At 39.4% G+C, this 19986-nt stretch overlaps 1 protein-coding gene across 5 annotated transcripts in view; it reads right to left on the reverse strand.

Annotated features, from left to right (window-relative positions):
• The window catches only part of LOC116939054 (transmembrane protein 132E-like), a 456039-nt gene that overhangs the window by 32812 nt on the left and 403241 nt on the right, over positions 1-19986 (reverse strand). For all 5 annotated transcript variants that reach the window (XM_076061554.1, XM_076061566.1, XM_032946937.2 and 2 more), the window contains one exon: positions 13224-13491. In XM_076061554.1, coding sequence (XP_075917669.1) covers positions 13224-13491 — 268 coding nt within the window. The remainder of the gene's footprint in view (positions 1-13223; positions 13492-19986) is intronic.

Raw genomic sequence — 19986 nt, forward strand, 5'->3', positions numbered from 1 at the left:
AACCCAGTTATAAGACACCACCCATCACCACTAGTTTAAGTGTAAAACTCTGTAAACAAAGTATCTCCAATTAGCATGATTAGCAATGTACGGTATGAAAGAAGTTCGACAAACATACTATACATCTAGACACATGTTAATTTCTTAACACATGCTGCTACACATACTTTGCAAAAATCTGGCTTATGCAAGTTACCATGAATGAGCATCTGCTGGAACATGCTGATCCACACGTAAGTCACTAACAAAATCACAACAGCGGATGCATACAAACATGGGGACAGTGACTCAGCCCTATTCATGTTGGGAAGACTGTTCCAAAAAAACATTCAGCTACAAATCTGAGTAAAACGAATCTCTTAATATAATAACCTTCACAAAAGATTATTGCAAAAGCACCTGTGTATGATAAGCAGTCAAAATTAACCACAGTACAGCACAAAGTAAAAATGACATTTGAAAAAACGCAACTTTTTGATAATTGCTTGAACTGACTGGAACTAATCACAGTATCTGTTCTGTTGCTTCATATGTCTTCGAGATTTAGACACATTTTGGGAACATGCATAAAACGGTGTGACTGAGCTCAAGTGGATCGGTATTGCGGAGGCCCGTATATGAGTGTGATGGATTGTCGTTGCGGACCTCCAGCAGCTACACTGTTGCAATGGAAAATACTCCACCCATCAGCAAACGGTACTCTTATTATGCCAGTTTAACACATAGGCTTTCGTGACCAATATTATCTGTTAGAGCTTTTTTGGGTTATATTGCAGAAATATGAATGTGTCGTTAAACCTGCCACCACCTGAAAAAGCCAATTAGTAAGGTTTGTGATGTAAACAAAATATGCCAATTTGTTACTCGTTCAGCACACATGTGTTGGAGAGTAAACACACAACATTTACAATTCGAGTGCGGCATTTCGCCGGTAATTAAAACAAGTCTTATTAGGCGACAGCCAGAAATCTTATGATGTCAATGACAATGCTTGTAATGATGCATTCTGCTTGATTTTTAAATAATTCAACAATTTGTATTTCACATAACCAATTCTATTTCACTCTACAATGGCGTCATATATCGCGAAATACATTGTGAACAAGATGCTTCCTGCACAGCCGCCATACATTCTTAATAATTTGCAATCCCAATATACTGCCAATTTGATGCGCATGAACTAAATATGCCGCATCACTCTTCGATAGGGTACCCCACTGTGCACCAATATCATTGAATGAAAAGCCTATCGTATGGCACAAATAATGATACACATGCACAAGATGCATTTAGTGTTAAATATAATAAACATGAGAGGATGGTAAAATAAAGGGCAATGTATGGTTTATTTATCACATGTGGACTGAAGTCTTAAAATGTGTGCTAGAATATCACCTTACGATAAACATCCTGGCAAGGATAATGTATTAAAATGCACATTTCATCACAGTGAATAGTATGTTCCCGTATTTACACTACTGTATTTTAACATCATAAAATAAAGTGAATGGTCAACAGTTGCATAGTAAATGCCCCTAGGCTGTGTATACTAATCTAAGTTGTAGTGGCTAAAATGTCCTTCAAAACGAAATGTATATGTATTAAACACGTACGAGTGTGTCGAATCCCAAATGCAAGTGATTTCAATTCAAATTTGAGTAAATTTTCATGCAAGCATTTAAAATCAGAAATTACGTTCCACAACCCAGTTTTATAAAATAACATAAAACGTTTCACTTCTTGAGTGAGTAATTCAATAAAGTCACCAATTTTAAGGACACATCCTCCATCAGCCTTCATCCTCGGTTGACTACCATGTGAGTAGATAAGCAATTCTGATGATGATTTTTTTTTTATCAGCTTATGCACTTTGTAGTCAAATCTACAACAGCCACTTTCGTAACATTCATGCCCGGATGATTTGTATCATTATGGATACATTACAGGAGGTCCATCATCACTAAGTCTATATTACTCATAAAATAACTCATTTGTTCCAATGTACACATATACTTAGTTTCACATGTCAGTGTATACTGGAAGATGCATGGTTTGGGCATGTTTTAGATGAACACTTAGAATGGTTCGTATTAACAATACGATCCAGATATGATCCGATCTAATCTATGATTCTACAAATGTGATCTGTATCGTTTTTATATTTGAACCTGAGCGATTGGTATAATGTTTTAATCAATGTGTAATTAACATAAACTATTAAACAAACTATTTTTTATTTTACCAGGTAATAATGCATTACACGATGCAATGAATTATATAATAATGCAATTGTGTTTTAGGTACGCTATGAACCCATAGTACCTGGAGAATACCACGTACAAAAGAATCAAATATCAGTACAAACATAATTGCTGTGCTGTCTTCTGGCCATCACGAATACATGCAAATTCGGGATTATCATGAATCTCAACATGAGATTCGAAACGTCGTAGTTTTCTGTTAGTTTTGATTATTTTCTTTGAACCTATCAACGTGACTTTACCGAAAGACCCAAGAATATGAATTACAGCTTGAACTCAAGATTTAACCGCCTCTATGGGGAGGGTTTCCACACAACTATTAGATCTTTTAACAAACTTCGAGACAAGAAGGCTTACCTGATCGAGTCGCTCACATTTCTGAAGAGATGTCGCGACACTAAAGTACTACTGATCGCCTTTACACTGACATCTGCTGCTGTCACTTCTCCCAATGCTAAACGGATCTTGTTCAGGGCTGACCTAGCCCTGATCTCAGAGAGAATAAGATTGCTCCGATTTGAACTAGACAATTTAGACAAGACTCTCCTGAAATCACACATAACATTGACGAAAAAAAATGTCTACATCTGATTGGGAACATGTAGACAACATGACAGTCTCATCAGCCGCAGCAATGTCAGCTAAATGCAAAGATAACCTGATTTCCAAGTTCAACCTCCTTTCCAAGAAGAAGCCAGATCCACACGTCAAAAAGTTAGATGTTAACAAGATTCATATTCTTGGTTCTTTCGGTAAAGTCACGTAGAAGGGAAACAATAAAATAATAAAAATATAAAACAATAAAATTCTCACGACGTTTCGACTGCAACACAAGCAATCATCATCAGGTGTGAAAACCACAGCAAGAAATTTTGAAAAAAAAAGTGGCATTTTTTTTTATTGTTTCCCTTCTACGTGACTTTACCCAAAGAATCAAGAATATGAATCCCTGCAGTCACGAAAGCTTTAAATCAAAAGTTAACAATATTGTTATCAGAGTAACAGTCCAATTTCAGACTGCCTAAAATCGGTTCTAGCCAAAGGGTTGAATTTCGCAGTCACCCCTAAACACATCCCAGTTGATGATATCATTGCCCAGGTCAACGTAGCTCTTAAGGGTTTGGGATACATTACTGCAGATGTGGCAAGATCGGAAATCGCTGCAATCCTCAAAAACGCTAAGACATCTATTAGCAACATCAGTAAAGATGAGCGCTTTGAGCTTTTGCAATTAAAAAAGAGAGATGACATCATCATCCTCTCAGCCAACAAGGGCAATGCCACAGTTATCATGGACAAAACCACATACAATAACAAAATTCAGGACCTACTTAATGATGGTAGCTATACCAAAATTAAAAGAGATCCGACCAACTGCCTCGTTACGAAAACCAACAATATTATCACTGATTCGACACCTTGATCGAACCAACCAAGCGAGTTTTCTGAAAACCCTCTGCTGCTAGACCACCCAGATCGTATGGCTTACCAAAAAATCCATAAAGAAGGGACACCCCTTCGTCCTATCGTCTCCACCATTGACTCACCCACCCACAAACTGGCCCGATTTCTGTCTGAGACCTTACAACCATTCACTGGTAAGACCACCTCAGCTGTACTCAACTCAGCTCACTTGGTATCGTTAATTAAGGACATCTATCTCCAGGTGACTTGCTCGTTAGTTTCGATGTGGTCTCTTTGTTTACCAAAGTTATTGTGCTTGACACCATTGTAATCATTGAAGATTTGGTCCAACAAGGACTGAATGCTGATGTACCGGCCCAGGTGAGACACTGCCTCACCAACACTTACGTCACCTGGAATATAACATTCTACAAACAAGTTGAAGTTACCCAAATGGGTTCTCCCTTACCTCCAGCTGTAGCCAATGTTTTCAAGGAAAATTTTTAGACAGATGCCATCTAGGCATCCAGGCTATGTCCGTCCTTGTGGAAGAGGTATGTAGATCACACGTTCGTCATCTGGCCACATGGCCGACCAGCTCTGAACCAATTCCTCAATGACATCAATTCCATACACCCAGCCATCAAATTCACCATGGAGGTGGAAAAGGATGGCAAGTTACCATTCTTGGTTGCTGAATCTAAAAGAGACGAGATGGCTCAATGGGACACTGTCTACAGGAAAGCCACCCATATGGATGCCTACCTAAAACCTAACTCCCACCACCATCCATCCCAGAAGAATTCCCTCATCAAAACTCTACACCATAGAGCTCGATGTATTTTCCGACCGTCATCACCTAGCCAGTGAACTGGAACACGTGCACCAAGCTCTCAAGATTAATGGATATTCAGACTACACAATCTGTAAAGCTATCACCCCAACCGTTGGGAAAGAACCATCTGAGGACCCAATAAAAAACATAAACTTGCCATACATAGCAGGGGTCACTAAAAATATTTCCAAAATCATGAACAAACACAAGATCCAGGTTCGATTTAACACAGTATATAAAATTCGTGATCTGATCCCATCTGTGAAGGATGTGATCCCTGACATGCAAATACCCCAGCGTGATCATTGTTTTAATACGGTAGGCTCACACGAAATGTATTTCTCTAAGACGAAGATACTTTGCAAGCCCACTAGTTATCAACAAAGATTCGTTCCTAAAGCCATCCACATATATAGACACAGACACAATTTCAACCGAGAAGATGGGTACAAACTGAGCAATCATTGGAAGGATGTTATCAACCAGTTTAAGTCATCATTGGCAATGATTTTCCCATCCGACCATCTTCCGATGTTAGTTGTGCTTTACGCCCATTTCAAACTTGCGCTTTCACAGTCACTTTATGCGCCGACCCCTTGGTTGCGGCTCTGCGATGTTCCATTAACATGATAATCTCTCTTCAGCATGCTAATTTTCACCTGGCAGCCCGTTGATTGGTGGAAAACGAACCACCGCCGGGCTCGCTCCAGAACACTTACATTATAATTGGTTGCAGACATTTGGGCTACGCCCATTTCAAACCCTTATAAACAGTTTTCCTTGGAAGCTAACCCCCCTTTTCCTGAAGATGACCGCTTGCATTGCAATCGAAACGTCGTAGTTTTCTGTTATATTTTTATTATTTTCTTTGAACCTATCTACGTGACTTTACCGAAAGACCCAAGAATATGATCTACAAACTCCGTCTCCAAAGTGCTGGGTTCGGATGTGATCTAAGCTCAATGAAATTGGCATCATCTTATCTTAATTCCATTCACATGTGATAATAACACAAATTGAGTCAATAATAACACAAATTATTCATCATTAAAAGAAAAAATCTAAGAGAAACAGCGTAAACATAATATTGCATTTCATTACATATTCTGCAACAATGTCCCAGCACCACATAACAGTGTTGTCCTTGGATAATATATTTATTTTGGTTGCATGCCTTGAAAGATAAGTTTACAAATGACCTATTGATTTCTTAAGATGTTCTACGTCACGATAAATGCGATTTTTCCTTTACCAGAAATTATGAATGTAAATGTTCCACACAAGACAATGGCATCAGAATGACTCCAATATTATTTAATTAGACCACTATTAAGCATACAGTGGCCACTTTATACTGGGACAGTTGAAGCTATAAATTATCAGATAAGCATGATTGCATCAAGTTAAAACAGCAGGAGGAATTTATTTTATTTGTGCACAGCCATCAGTGACTGGGCAGAAACCATGAAACATTCTACAATGAGAGCCCTCAAGAGATACTTCACCGATTTCTAATGACTCTCTTTGTTCTCAAAAGCTGATTTACTATTGTTAGTGTTAACAAGTGAGTGCATTGAGATTGGCGGGAGACGTGAAATAAATTGATGTTTTATACATATGTAGTGACATCGGGGATGTCACTGTATGGTACTGGCCCAGAAGGGCCATGCCGTTCGATGTTCCTACATCGTGGACAGCACCGTGTGGGTGGCTGTGTGTAATACCAACCCTAGCGGGGCTTGGTGAGCACTGGGATAGTGTGGGCACTACGCACAGCGTGTGGTGGGGGCTCCCCTGAGGGAGAGTGGGTGAGTGTCAGCCCAGGGGCAGGGTTACCCCGGGCCATGGCACTCTGGTTGACCCCGTAGACATGTGATCCGGAGTGTTCACACAGGGGGCCCCAGGTAGGGGGCTAGTGGGCGATCACGTGTCCGGGGAAAGCTCTTGAGAAGGATCGAGAGGGAACTAGAATGCTCGAGAAGGCGGGCGGGGCTGCGGGCGGAGCAGCCCTGACCGTAGGATGATATAAGGCGGGTCCCTGAGAGGGACCGGGGTCGCTGCAATCTACAAGCTGGAAGCTCAACACCTACAAGCGGGAAGCTCTACGCCTCAAGCTGGAAGCTCTTCGTCTTACGAGGCAACCACGTGGTCGGAGTCCCGAGTGAGGGTCCGACCCTTCATATCAGTAACCCCTCTGTATAGCGTAGTTGGCTGGGTGGTCACCACCCTAGGCTGTATCGGCTAAAGGGGCAATTACCCCTTTGTGTTACGGTATTACAATAAATGTATTGTATCTAAAAGGAACAACGTCTGCGACTCAGTTGGACTCGCTACGCATAGTATATGTATATATATCCCCATTTATTGCGGTGAGTATAAACGGATTTCCCAATATGTTGCCTAACTTTATTACAATATGCCTGCTTAGTGCCATTTGTTCAAGGATGCCAGTATTTTCTGACATTTTATTGACTATGATTGTAAAACTCTCTGGGTTTAGGCATGGATGCATTTCTATATGTACGGTACATCTGTGAGCCTCGCGGGTTGATTGTTTTTGCAGCTAACCAGCACTGACCTCGTGAGAAAGATGTAAACTCAACCTCCTGCTGGAGAATTAACACCCAAGCATGAAAAAAACATCAAGGAAAAATTATACGATGAAGAAAAGTGTTCACTCCCTTATTCAAGCTGCAAGCACTTTCTTGACTTTCGTCTGCTGAAATATAAAGTGTTATGTAAATGATAGTGATTGATTCATAAGTAAAATAAAGGTGGATGTACAAATTGAGAATAAAATGCAGTGAAACTGTTTCTTGACACCCATATCTGATTTCCTCTTATCTGTTATTTTGTGTATAAAAGGAAGGATCTGCAAGACAGGTGCTCAATTATTCACGTTATCATCGTCTCTTTTACTACTCCAGTCACTGCCACTGTTACTATCTTCGAAAATTTACGACGCAGACAATGCTCGTCAATCACCTTGGTCGTCTTCACCAGTCAGTGCTGCAGCAATGACTCACTGGGGTGGGCATTGAAGTGGCACCCAGACAGGTCGGGAGACCAGGTGGAAGACATCAAGAGGATGAGCGAATATTGCAACAGGTGCGGGATGATGAATATGGGTAAGTTAAATGAAGATGGAGAAGATTGTGATGATAAAAAATTATGACGATTTTGCCATGTTCACTTCCGCACCTCCGATTAGTACAGTTGGCTATGTATGGTGCAAAAGAAGTTAAACATACATACTGTACGTACATTTCCAGTTGATGTCTATACTACAACAACCAATATGTGTAGCACATTATACTGTGCCCTATTATTAATTCACTTCAATAGCAATGGTTAATGCTAATAATTGTCACGGTTCTGTGGCATGCAGATTTTCTGAAGAAAATTGCTCTTAAACAGTAATGGGTCCACTACAAATATACTTATTTCATATTTGTTGTACAGTATCAAATAATGTATAAATATAACTAAACGATGATTTTTTTACCTCATCATCTATTCCAACCCTTAATTAATCCATCGGCCTGTCCTTATGAAAACAATGAATTTGGTATTGTTCTAAGCAAACCTTCAAGAATCCAGTAAACTGATTCATGAAAATGTTGGAAGAGCATGGTTTAAATTGCTCTCCTAGATATTTCTGCCAAATTCGTGGAGGAAATATATTTCATTGGGGGCATGACAACCATCAACTCCATTTAATTCAGTGCCCTCCATGTAAAATATAAAATGATAATTTGCTTCGATTAAAATAAGTGAATTAAAAAATACTGACAAAAATACTCCGAAACTGTAACACAATTTCATGGCCTTTGTGTGCAGAATAGCAGTCTTTCTTTAAATAACATAATATACCAAGAGACGTACATGCAGATGAACTGGTACATGTGAGTTTTATTTTCAGTGCAAAAATCAAAGACCTTAGGAATATACACACAGCCTGGAACTGTTTGTGTCACCCATAATCTATGCTGAGAAATGTTCATAAATACATATTTTAACGTGTCACCTATATTCTATGCCAATGAATTATAATGAACAAAGGAAATAAAACTGAATGTGTTATTCATTTAAGAAGGTTGTAAAAACCACAAGCCTTCTAATGTATGGAAGCTTTACATGTCTGTGTCGATTTTTATTGCAGTGAGATATAAAACATCATAACCACAGTGTGCCTTCTATTACATGTAAATAACGGCTGCATAATTTTATTATCAAGTCAACTTTATTCTGCATTCATCAATGCCAGAATGAACATGTTTCACTGTATGGTATACATTACAACCTATAAATACATGACTGCCATAACTTTCTGGCTATTTAAAAAGAATCCCTCCAAGATTCCAGTATTATAGTATGTATTATAGGTTCTATTATGTATGAAATTCTCGTATGTATGTTGATGGTGTTGTTGTGGAAAGCAAGGTCAAAGTAAATAGGTAATTATGACAAATGCTTCTCATGCCACCACATATCACCTTTGCCCCTTTAACATAGATTCTGTAGTTACTGCAAAAATTGCATGTGACCTTGCGTGTCCACTTTTACAGAACCTCACCCTCTGGCTATCGGTCTTCCCTTTGGTTGCTGACCTCTGGATGCCATTCCGATGCCTATGTTAGTTACCCAACAAGGGTTTTGCCACCAAGTACTGTCATGTAATGCAGAGGGGTCAAATACTTATTTTCCTCATTAACATGCAAATCAATTCATAACATTTTTGACATGCGTTTTTCTGGATTTTGTTGTTGTTATTCTGTCTCTAACTGTTCAAATAAACCTAACATTAAAATTATAGACTGATCATTTCTTTGTCAGTGGGCAAACGTACAAAATCAGCAGGGATTCAAATATTTTTTGCCCTCACTGTATGCCATCCACCCATTAAAATAACTTATTTCTAATATAATCTATGACATAGTCTACGTGTTATTCTAAAATCCAAAGTTACATACTCTACAGTTGTATGTATATTACAAGGCATATACCACATTTCTCAGTCGCAAATGACAGATTTTGATATCTTGGTATTTCACTATCTTTCTGATTATCATCAATGCCTTTGGTGAATGCAAGGCAGGGAAAAACACGAGACAATGTGGGGAACGAAATACACCCTTGCCGTACTCTGTTTTTCACCTAAAATCAATAGTTGTTCATCAGGGCACACGCATGTCTAATAATCCACATTATTAAGTGGTCTGCTTATCTCCCCAAGAATTACAAAACATTGAAGTTCTCAAAGCCCTCTTTTTTCCACAAACACATGCTTCCTTAAAGCTAGCAAATAATCATAAGGCTCATTGGAATATTACGACACTCTTCTGTATCATCTGCCTGATTATGAAAATATAATTGGTCTACTACTTCTGGCTATAATGCTCAGATAGTTGTATCTGCCTTTTACCATAGTCAGCACAATGATGGGAGATGTCAATGCAAAGGTCGACAAGAGACGAGAGGATGGTTGGTAAATTTGACATTGGAAAGAGGAATGAGAGAGGAAAACACCTACTGACTTACAGCCAGCAAACACTTGAAGATATTGAACAACTTAAAAAAATAGCCTAGAAAGTGAACATGTAGGAGCCCAAATAGAGTATTTTTAAATGAAATTAACTTTATTCCCATAAATAAACCTCAGAATATAGAAATAGGTTTTACCCTTTTAACTGGCACAAAAAAAACCTCAGAATGCCAACCACGTCTCTGTCCTCAGTATATTAAACAGAGGAAATTAATACCGGCTGATTTTTTTGCGTGCAATCATTGGTGACCAGGCTGAGACCATCAACTCACCACACTTGAGAACCAAGTTTAATCACAGGGTGGGCTTCCAGGATTCAGACCCAAGATATCAGCAGTGCTAGCTCGGCACTATTACCCATAAGCCTTCTGGCCCCCTCTCTCTTTTTTAAGTCTTTTAAATAAAGATATAATTTTCGTATTGTTCCTGTTTGTGTTATAATTTTCAATTTCTTCTTTCTGAATCTGCCAAGAAAAAGTCATTTTCTGAGCCACAGTTGTTTAATTGCTTGCCTTTGCACTATCAGCATGATCCTACATTATCTTTAGTTATTTCTCAGTAGTTACCAAAAGGATCGTTCGATAAAGTTCCATCAGTCTTATACATTAAACCTCAGTCTTATACTATTTAGTTCTTTTGGTAAAGTCACATAGGTATAAAATAAAATAAATTTAATCACGACGTTTCGGGCGCAACACAGCGTCTGTTATCAGGTGGGACAACCTCAGTCTTATGTCTACGTTGAAATAATTTTTTTTAACCAGATGAGAACGTAAGAAACCAAGATAGAGTCTCATTTGCCAAAGTGACCTGGATCACCAAAAGTAAAAAAAAGCAAAAACAAATTAAATGAAGTACAGCAATGAGGCAAATATAAATAAGAGAAAATTCAAAAACAGATCAATTTTAAATAGTGCATTGGCTGCAGCATAAATAACTTGGGTCGATTGTTTTCGACTGATCATAGTGCAATTACAATAACGTCACTATTGTATTAATGTGTAAACAGACAATGATACATGTTCAACTAAATTGCATGCAAAATTATCATGAAGAATTTACTTCTGCAGCTTGAACATCCACCACATTTCCATAATTTTTACTGTTGGACTAATCACCTCAACCAGTCTCACCTCCAGCCAAGAATATCCTACCCATAGTGTTTAGGGTTCTGATATATTTTATTTGAGGTGTAAACCGGCCTTTAGTGCCTATCTGGAATTGTTGATATTCTTTGTAAATCTTCACATCACAATAGTTAAACTGCATCATCAATGGAATTATCTGCTTATGCTTTGGCAGAATTTTTTGTATTTTTAAATTCGTATTCCCAATGAAATTCGCAACACCTGCTTGAAGACATATATTAGCCTGCGTTACCAAAGGATACATCACTATATCTTGGGAATATATCCACGTTGCTTCATCAACCCCATAAATCGCTACACTATACCATTTAAGCTGGGTTTAACATGTAGGCTTTCGTGACCAATATCATCCATAATACAGGTTTACTGATGACGCCAACTGATGATGACAGTTGTAATTACTGTCGAAACGTTGTACTCATTGTATATGTTGTGGATTTACTCTCCAACACACCAGTGTGCTGTACTAGTAACCATTTGGCATGTTCTGTTTATGTAAAAAACCTTACTAATTGGCTGTCAGGTAGTGGTGGGTTTAACGACACATTTATATTGATGCGATCTAATAAAAAAAACTGTATTATGGACCATTTAAGCTCATTATCCAGCATATGTATGTATATATAACCTTCTTTTGGTAAATGTTTTGAAAATCTGTTGCACTCTTCTTGCTCAGGGCTATCCTGGTACTCCCTTATCGTCTTACTTCGAGTGATATTACAGATACCCAACAGTGATTCCTCAGCTGTGGAAATAGAGTCAACTAACTAACCCACTGTCTACACCTGCAGTCGTACCTGGGGAAAATGCACAGATTTTGTGCCATCATGGGACATTTAATCAGAATTCATGTCATGATGTTGTATATGGTGGATGGTAATGTAATGAGCAGCAGCTCATCCTCTCCAAGTGTTGATGGATGCCCCTGGCTTAGTGTCTTACTGGTGGCCCATCTGCCTTTGCAAATTCTACCACTCATGCTCAGCAACTTTGTGGCCGCCCTGAGCATTTGGGGTCCCACAACCCCTACATCAGACATTCAGATAGCCCTTACTCATGATGTTGATATGTAAAAAATAGGACGTTAGGTTTGACACTACGTAACAACGCCATGTAAAATAAAATATATGATTTTAACCCATTGTACATTATTGTGATTTTCGATGATCCAATCGAGAAATGGAAAAATCAAATCCTGATCAATCTATTGGGATTCTATTTGTCTGTCGCGTGTTTATATATCAGAATATGGTGTGGATGCATTTTACGTAATAAAAAAATAAGACTTATAATTAAGTGCAAATGTTCCCTGGTTTAATTCTTAGACAGGAGAGCATACGTAACATTTCACTTCCGTGAAAAATAAATATTAACACATTGATATTATAAAAACAACAAAAATATTCAATTCTGATTCAGAAATTGATCCCGTACCACTTGTAAATATGTTACATGACAATACAATCAACTCAAATGAAGTACAATTTTAGGTGATGTATTACAAACTTTAATCACTGGCAAAACATGATGTGGCAAACAATGCAACAGCCTTCACTAGGAAGTTGCATCTGTAGTTCAAAGTTCAGTTTCGACTTTCAATATACAAAAGTGCAATTCGGCGCGAATAGCATAACCCATAAAAAAGTAGTCTGAGAGTAAGAAAGACAGGAAGCCAAACTTTTTGCAGGCATATGAATGTAACGGTCCTAATTTAGATTTACTGATAGCTACCATATTCTCTGGATTATAATATGCTCCGGAAAGTAGGATGCATTCCAAACTTGTGTTCGGTGCCAAAACAGTTATGCAAATCTGGAAACACACACACACATACCGGAATACAAGATGCAACCCCATCGTTTGTCTTTAAAATACAGGGGCGGGGTGGGGGAATAAATGCATCTTATAATCTGGAGAGTTTGCTACTTCTTTACCATTTTACTTTGGTAGTCTATGGAGAAAAAACAAATAAAACAGCACGACCACTGCAACGCAAACACTCATTGGGAGAGGCGCCATTTGTCACTCACCTGAACGAAGGTTCGCCCAGGCTGCTGTGCAACGACGATGGTGCCGTGGCGAACGCGTGCGATCGCTGGGTTCCTCACGGTCACGTGATCCTTCACAAGGAATGTCACGTCCACCAGCCAATCAGATCCCAGCATCGATGTGACCTGGCCGACGTCGTTGGAGGCAATGAAGTGGGTCCACACTTTGAGGGTTGCGTGCTGTGACTGCAGGGTGCAGCCCCGAGCCTTCCCATCCTCGTCTTCAGCCACGGAACCAGTCCCTTGCAGCCTGCCAAACACAGTGGTTTTTGAAGGAACACACGATTAACAATTTTTGTTTGAATATTTAAATGGTCAATTTTAAAGAATTATGGCAGTTAATTTGGCTGCCTTGTTTGTATATACAGTATATAAAATTATATTTGAATTCCACTCTCTCCCCCAATATAATCTGCACCAAATCCTAGCAGGAAACAGATATATAATGAAATTATATTTCTCCGAATGTCTCAATTAATACATTTGCATATTATTTGTTTCATTATTTATCCAGTGCAACGTAACTACATATTCATGCTCTTTCACATCCAAGTTTTTAGAAACAACTGGAAACTTTACATAAGTTTTGATAATATCATGTTATTGGTACATGGATATGTTTTTTTTGCAAGTTACATTTTTGCCTGTTTATCTGCAATGTATACCACACCACGGAATTACACGATAAAATGTATTTCAGTGAGAAATTACCTATGATAACAAAGTACCTCTTTAAAATGTGTAAACATGATGAATTATAAATTACAAAAAATACGGCATTGTATATTATAAGACAAACCAAACATAAACAATTCAGAAACATGTCGACCAAAATATTCATTTATTAGAAATGTAGGACATTCAAGGCTTTTCAATGCCATACTGTGAATGCTGTCGTTGATTTGAGAGTGGAGAGGATTTGTGTTGCTCTGCCCAGGAAATATCACTTCTGTCCAACCAACCAAGGACACTTCATGTGTTTTCACGAGAACTATAAAACTCCTATGTACATTCATAGCTATGAAAAGGACCACACAGCATACCAATGCAATGCTCACACCTGAAAAGGTGTGTGGTAAAATTGGTAACTGAAATAAAGGAAAAAGATGCGAAATTCAAGGAAAATTTTACTTTATGCTGTGCAACATCTCGCATGAGTTAGAATTCACACGCACCTCGTGTAGCATCTTCCATTTCAGCTATCTGATATTTCCAAATACTGCCTTTCCTATGCCAGTATTTCCCTAATGTCTTGCCTTCTGTTCATTTAATGCAGCTCGATTAATCATTTGCAAATCCTTTATAGCTATCAAAAACTTGATTTAATGTTCTTTGCGTTAACAATATTGTTTTATTTTTACTTTCAAACCTGGCACATCCGCCGCTGTCTCAAACACAGATGTTTTATACCATTCCCATTGTGTCTCTTTGGATCTTATTAACCTGGATCTGATCATGACGGGTACTGCAAGATCCGACCATGTCTGCTCAGTGCTCGCCAAGTTGCATTGCCTTCCAGTTGCTGAACGAAGACATTAAGGTCGTGCTCCATCGGCCGCTTTCAGATTCACTTATGTGGCCATCTGGAACAGACAACCTTCCGATATTAGGATTGAAAAATTCCTGTCCTCCTTATCCCCTTTTATGTTAGTTATCTTCCATCTTATCTTTCCCCGACCCCCCCCCACCACCCCCATTGAAACGTTTATTTCTTTTCTAGAGGCCCCCCACCTAAGGTGGGGCAATGGGCCCAATCTTACCCCCTTCACAAAACCCTGGCACGCCGATCTCGGGCTTTTCTTCCTGGAATTTCTGCCCCCCCCCCTCCCTTCTTGTTCTGTGATCGGTGCTCTGTACTGGGCTAGCGTTGAGTTGAAATAAAAACAGTAAAAATATATAGATTGAAAACTAATTATTTTAGAACTGCTATTTGTGTTTAGCTTGTTGTCCTTCCCCCACACCTCTGATGAGCATGCTTGGCTACGTACTGTGCGAAAAAAGTTCAACATACATACACTCTTTTTCTGTATCAGTAAGGTTGTAACATCTGAGTCTGATTCGGCAGCCATGTATCGTCTAGGCTTTTTTTACATTTCCTGCACTCATATAATGTATTCATCAGCATCTCATATGGGTCCTAATCTGGTGATGTTTGTGTCATTTTGCGTCACATTCAACTGGAAACCGAGAATCAAAGATAAATTGACAATTCTTACTGAAAAAATCGAGCTGTCGAGTTCCATTACAATTTCATTGTCCATTGTCTGCAGACTGAGTTCAACTTGTCACACCTCCATGCCTACATCTCATCCTAAAATTAATAACAGGCAGAAACTTGGCAACCACTTTGCAATTGTATTCCTAAACACAGTCCCTGCACCTGTTTAATGCTATCCGTCATGTCACCTCCTTTATCAAATGATGTAATAATTATCCATCATAATCTTAGGTGAATTCCTCATCTCATTCGATCTGTTTTTGGTAGACCTCTCAAATATTTAAGTGATACCATTCAAACTCACCATTTTAGCATCAAGATATGAAGTAAGGTATTTGTTGGAGGGACACAACTGAAAAACACATCGGAGTATGCATACCTTGGGCAATTTCTGAATATGGAATAGAATCAAAATGATGAGTTATTATGGTGAGCAAGAGCAGATTGGAATGTTTTTTTCATAAGTGGCCACATAAGAACATATCTGAATAAAAGAGTTTCCATTCAGTGCATATTACCTGTTACGATATATCAATAAAAAACATAGACAATAGCAATACCCGATTTCCTCAACTGGCCCAAAATCCAGTCCCATATCGACCACATGATTTCCTTCTTCATATTCAAGGTTTTCTGTGGACTTGTACATGCCTGCTACCCTCTCACTTCTCACAACTCCCCATCGAGCACTTTATGCCGCAGAAACCAAGGCTTTCTGTTGAAGCCTCAAGTCAACAGTCGGTTGAGTTGGGAGAGGGGTCACCCCTTCCTCCCTCCGGCCTCACCTCCCGCCTCTAAAACCCCCTCCCATCGGCCGTTCGCACTGCCAACTCCTTGCCGGGCTGGTGTTATAAGTCCAGGCTCAACACATTTTGTTGTACAATGTAATTTATTCGTAAAATGTCTGGAGATATGGTACGTGTGTAGATTCTTTAAAAATCTAAATGGTACCGTATTGTATATCATGGAGCACGAGTGGTATAGCAATGGGCAGTAGTGACTGATCTCCAAGTATTTTTTTATGGCTAGCCACTTAACGATGACGGTCACCGCATCGCGGCCATTTTGGATGCGTTTCTGTGGCCCCCTGGAACGCTGTTCCTTCTGATATTAGGAAGCCATTGGAACTATACACTTTTAAATCTATATTCAAAACTAATTACTTTGCAACTGCTTTTTAAATTTAGTTTGTTGTCCTTCCCCCGTACCTCCGATTAGCACGGTTAGCTACGTACTGTTTAAAAGAAGTTCAACATACATACATAATGAATTTCTACCGGCATAATGGTGGCTTATCTGCCTTTGGTAGCACCGCACAAGGCCTCCCACAACCCTTTGTAGTGTGTTCTCATGTGGTAATGTGCATTGTTCAGCACGATGTACAATATTTCATTCCGCGTGCTGGAGCTTCTTAAAAAACTGAAATTGAAGCACCCAAGCACGTGGAGTGGAATGCCAAACATTGTGCCGAACATCACGCGGTACAACCATGAAACACATCGGGGAGGCATACCGCAAAAACAGCGACATCCTTCACAGTAGTCCGACTCATGAAGTCACGCATCTCACACTGATTAGGATCATTTGCGTAGGAATTTTGGAGACAAATAAGGGTGCATTTTAATTAAGTTGCAAGCCATTGAGTGCAAGCTATGGATTTTCGACTCATTTATATTTTATCCACCTAACTTGTGTAGTCTGATTCAAAGGTACTTCTGAAATGGGTTATTCACTTATTATAACTTTGGTACATTGCTAATGGCGAAGCATAAAATGGCAATGTATTAAAATGTTATTTTGCAAATAAATTTAAGCCAATGGGAGGTAGAAAAACTAAAGGCAGTGCGAACTTGAAGTGAACACTTGCAAGGGTGGTGTTTACATTATGATGATCATTTAAATGGCGAGCAGTATCTGATTATGGTGGTTACATAATGATGGGAATAGTATTTCATCATTAAGGGGATGATAATAATATGCCAATTAATCTCATACATGTCTCACCTGAGGGAATAATAAACATGTTTTTCTTCTATCACAATCGCTTTGGAGGCCAGTGCTCCATTATATTGCCAATACAATCCTCACGTGACTCACGTGGATGGATGTGCTTACAAATTTGCATTCCATCCCACCATATGGACCACCAAATTAGGCCCTACTTAAATAGGTTTCAGTTTCAATAGCCTGGGAATGCATCCAGATTGTTTTCCTTTTGTAATATGGTATTGTGATGAAAGGGTAACAGCAGTAAGTAATTCAAAATATAGCTTCATGCCTATTTACACAGTTGTTTGTGCAGCTATGTATTTACTTTCCAGTCCCTTTTTCATCCACTGCTGGATGAAACCCTACCTCATGCCTGGTCAGTGTATGGAGGATATTTAAATATGCTTCACCACTCCAATGAGTGAGGATTGGTAAAGGGGACGCCCATGACCAATTTAGATAGCACTCGCATAAACTACCTTGCCATCGCTCCATTATTTGTAAATTGTATGGTGCCATACTTCCATTTATGTGCATGATCTACCAGACATCTCTGGCTAACATTTCATATGGCCTTTTACTGATATTTACTGAAAGCCCATACACCAATCAAACTATTAATATATTGCAAAAATAGAGCATTTTAAGTGGAGCAAATAAACTGAGTCCATAAAATGTTCTCACTAAATGATATACAGTGAAACTACCAAATGTGGCGATGGGTGAAGATGGTTCTGATGAATGATGAAGAAGATGACGTGTGATTGACAATAAGAGTTCTCTGACATGCTTTCCGGTTTGTGCCACGTGTTGTTTGGCATGAGGTCCGACGTTTTGATCCCCATGCTATGAGCTTCTTCAGGAACAAAATACTTTGTATTGATTGTACCACGGAGAGCTATGCACCACACAAGCAAAAAGCTATGCAGTAGTGCGATAATTAAAGTGATGAAATAAGATAACGATGACGAATGTGACAATGTGATGATGTTTTAAGAGGTGCGAATGTCCTCATCTTCGCTGCCATCTGCAGCCAATGCCATGGCAAATTAAATCTTATTGTTGAAAACAGTCATATATAAGAGACGCTTTCGAAATAATCTAAAATACCCTTTTTACCCACGTTTTTTCTCAATTGTGATGAGGTTCCATCACATCATCACCAACAAGAGGCATTCATAAGTGACTTTACCGAAAAAAACATTGAGTAATTTATGCAGTCACGAAAGCTTTAATTCTTTATTAAGAGGCATTCAATTATGATTGAAAGGTCGTTGAATATACAAACTAGTGGCAAGAGAATAAAACTTACACTTATGAAAATTAAAAATTTTCATTTCATTCTGATGGTGTTTTTCATCACTTTGCAGATAGCCATTGTGGCAATTCAAAGTGTGTATTTTATTAAGAAAATTAATGTTAACTTTGTCCATATGAGCATTAAAAGAGTTGTGCATTCATGCATTACAATGTTAAAACAACCAGAATTTGGCAAAATGGTGTGTTCTATTTCACTGAACAGTAATGAGTAACACATTATATGTATAATGACATCGCGGACGTCACTGCGTAATGCCGGTTCTAGAGAGGCACGGCGTGCGATGTTCTCACATCGCGGACACCCCGTTTATGTGGGTGTAGTACCGGCCCTGGAGGGGCTCGGTGAGTGCTGATGGATAACGCTGAGTGGCACCACGCTCGGCGTGCAGTGCCGACCCCTACAGGATGGGGTGTAAGTGTCAGCCATAGAATTGGGTTACAATATGCCATGGTACTCTGGTTGAACCCGGAGAACACGTGACTGGTAAAGTCTACACAGGGGCCCCCAAGTGGGGGCTAAGGGTGGTCACGTGTCGGGGGGGGAGATCCTGCTAGAGGATTCGAGAAGGTGGTCGTGGCCAAGGACGGAGCCAGCCACGACCAGTGAGGCTATAAGCCGGTTCAGCGTTGCTGTTGTCATCCTGAAGAATCTACGTTCAACGACCGAGAAGAGTCACCAACACGTGGACCTGGACCCAGTATAATTAGTGTAGTTAGCCTGGCGGTCCACCACCATAGGTTGTTATCTGGTGAAGGCTGCAGTTACCTCTTTGTGTTGGTATCCATACATGTGCTGCCTCCAAAGTGTGCGTCTGCGACTCAGTTGAACTCACTACATATGTAACACTCCGAGCACTCTACTCCATAATTTCCACATGGCGGTCAAGTTGTGCTATAATCTACACTTTGTAATGCTGGGCTTCTCACCTTCAGCAACCCGCACCCAATCAGCGTGGTAAAGTATGGTCAGACAACCCTCAAGTACGCACACTACATGGGGAGGCATTAATCCAGCAGTGAATTGACAAAGGGCTGTGAATCTAAATTTGTAACGCTGTGTACACAATAACTGTATGCACCTTCAGTAGAAGAACACAAACGTCACATTGGCATCGAGGATAACTTTACATTGGAAGATGCAGTCATTGGTATTAATCACCATCTCGTGATTATTTGAATCGAATATGATTCCGAGTGGAATCGTGGGGAGGACCTAGC

This window comes from Petromyzon marinus, chromosome 5, assembly GCF_048934315.1.
Source record: "Petromyzon marinus isolate PM22_M1 ecotype Great Lakes invasive population chromosome 5, UKy_Petmar_22M1.pri1.0, whole genome shotgun sequence".
Lineage (NCBI taxonomy): Eukaryota > Metazoa > Chordata > Hyperoartia > Petromyzontiformes > Petromyzontidae > Petromyzon > Petromyzon marinus.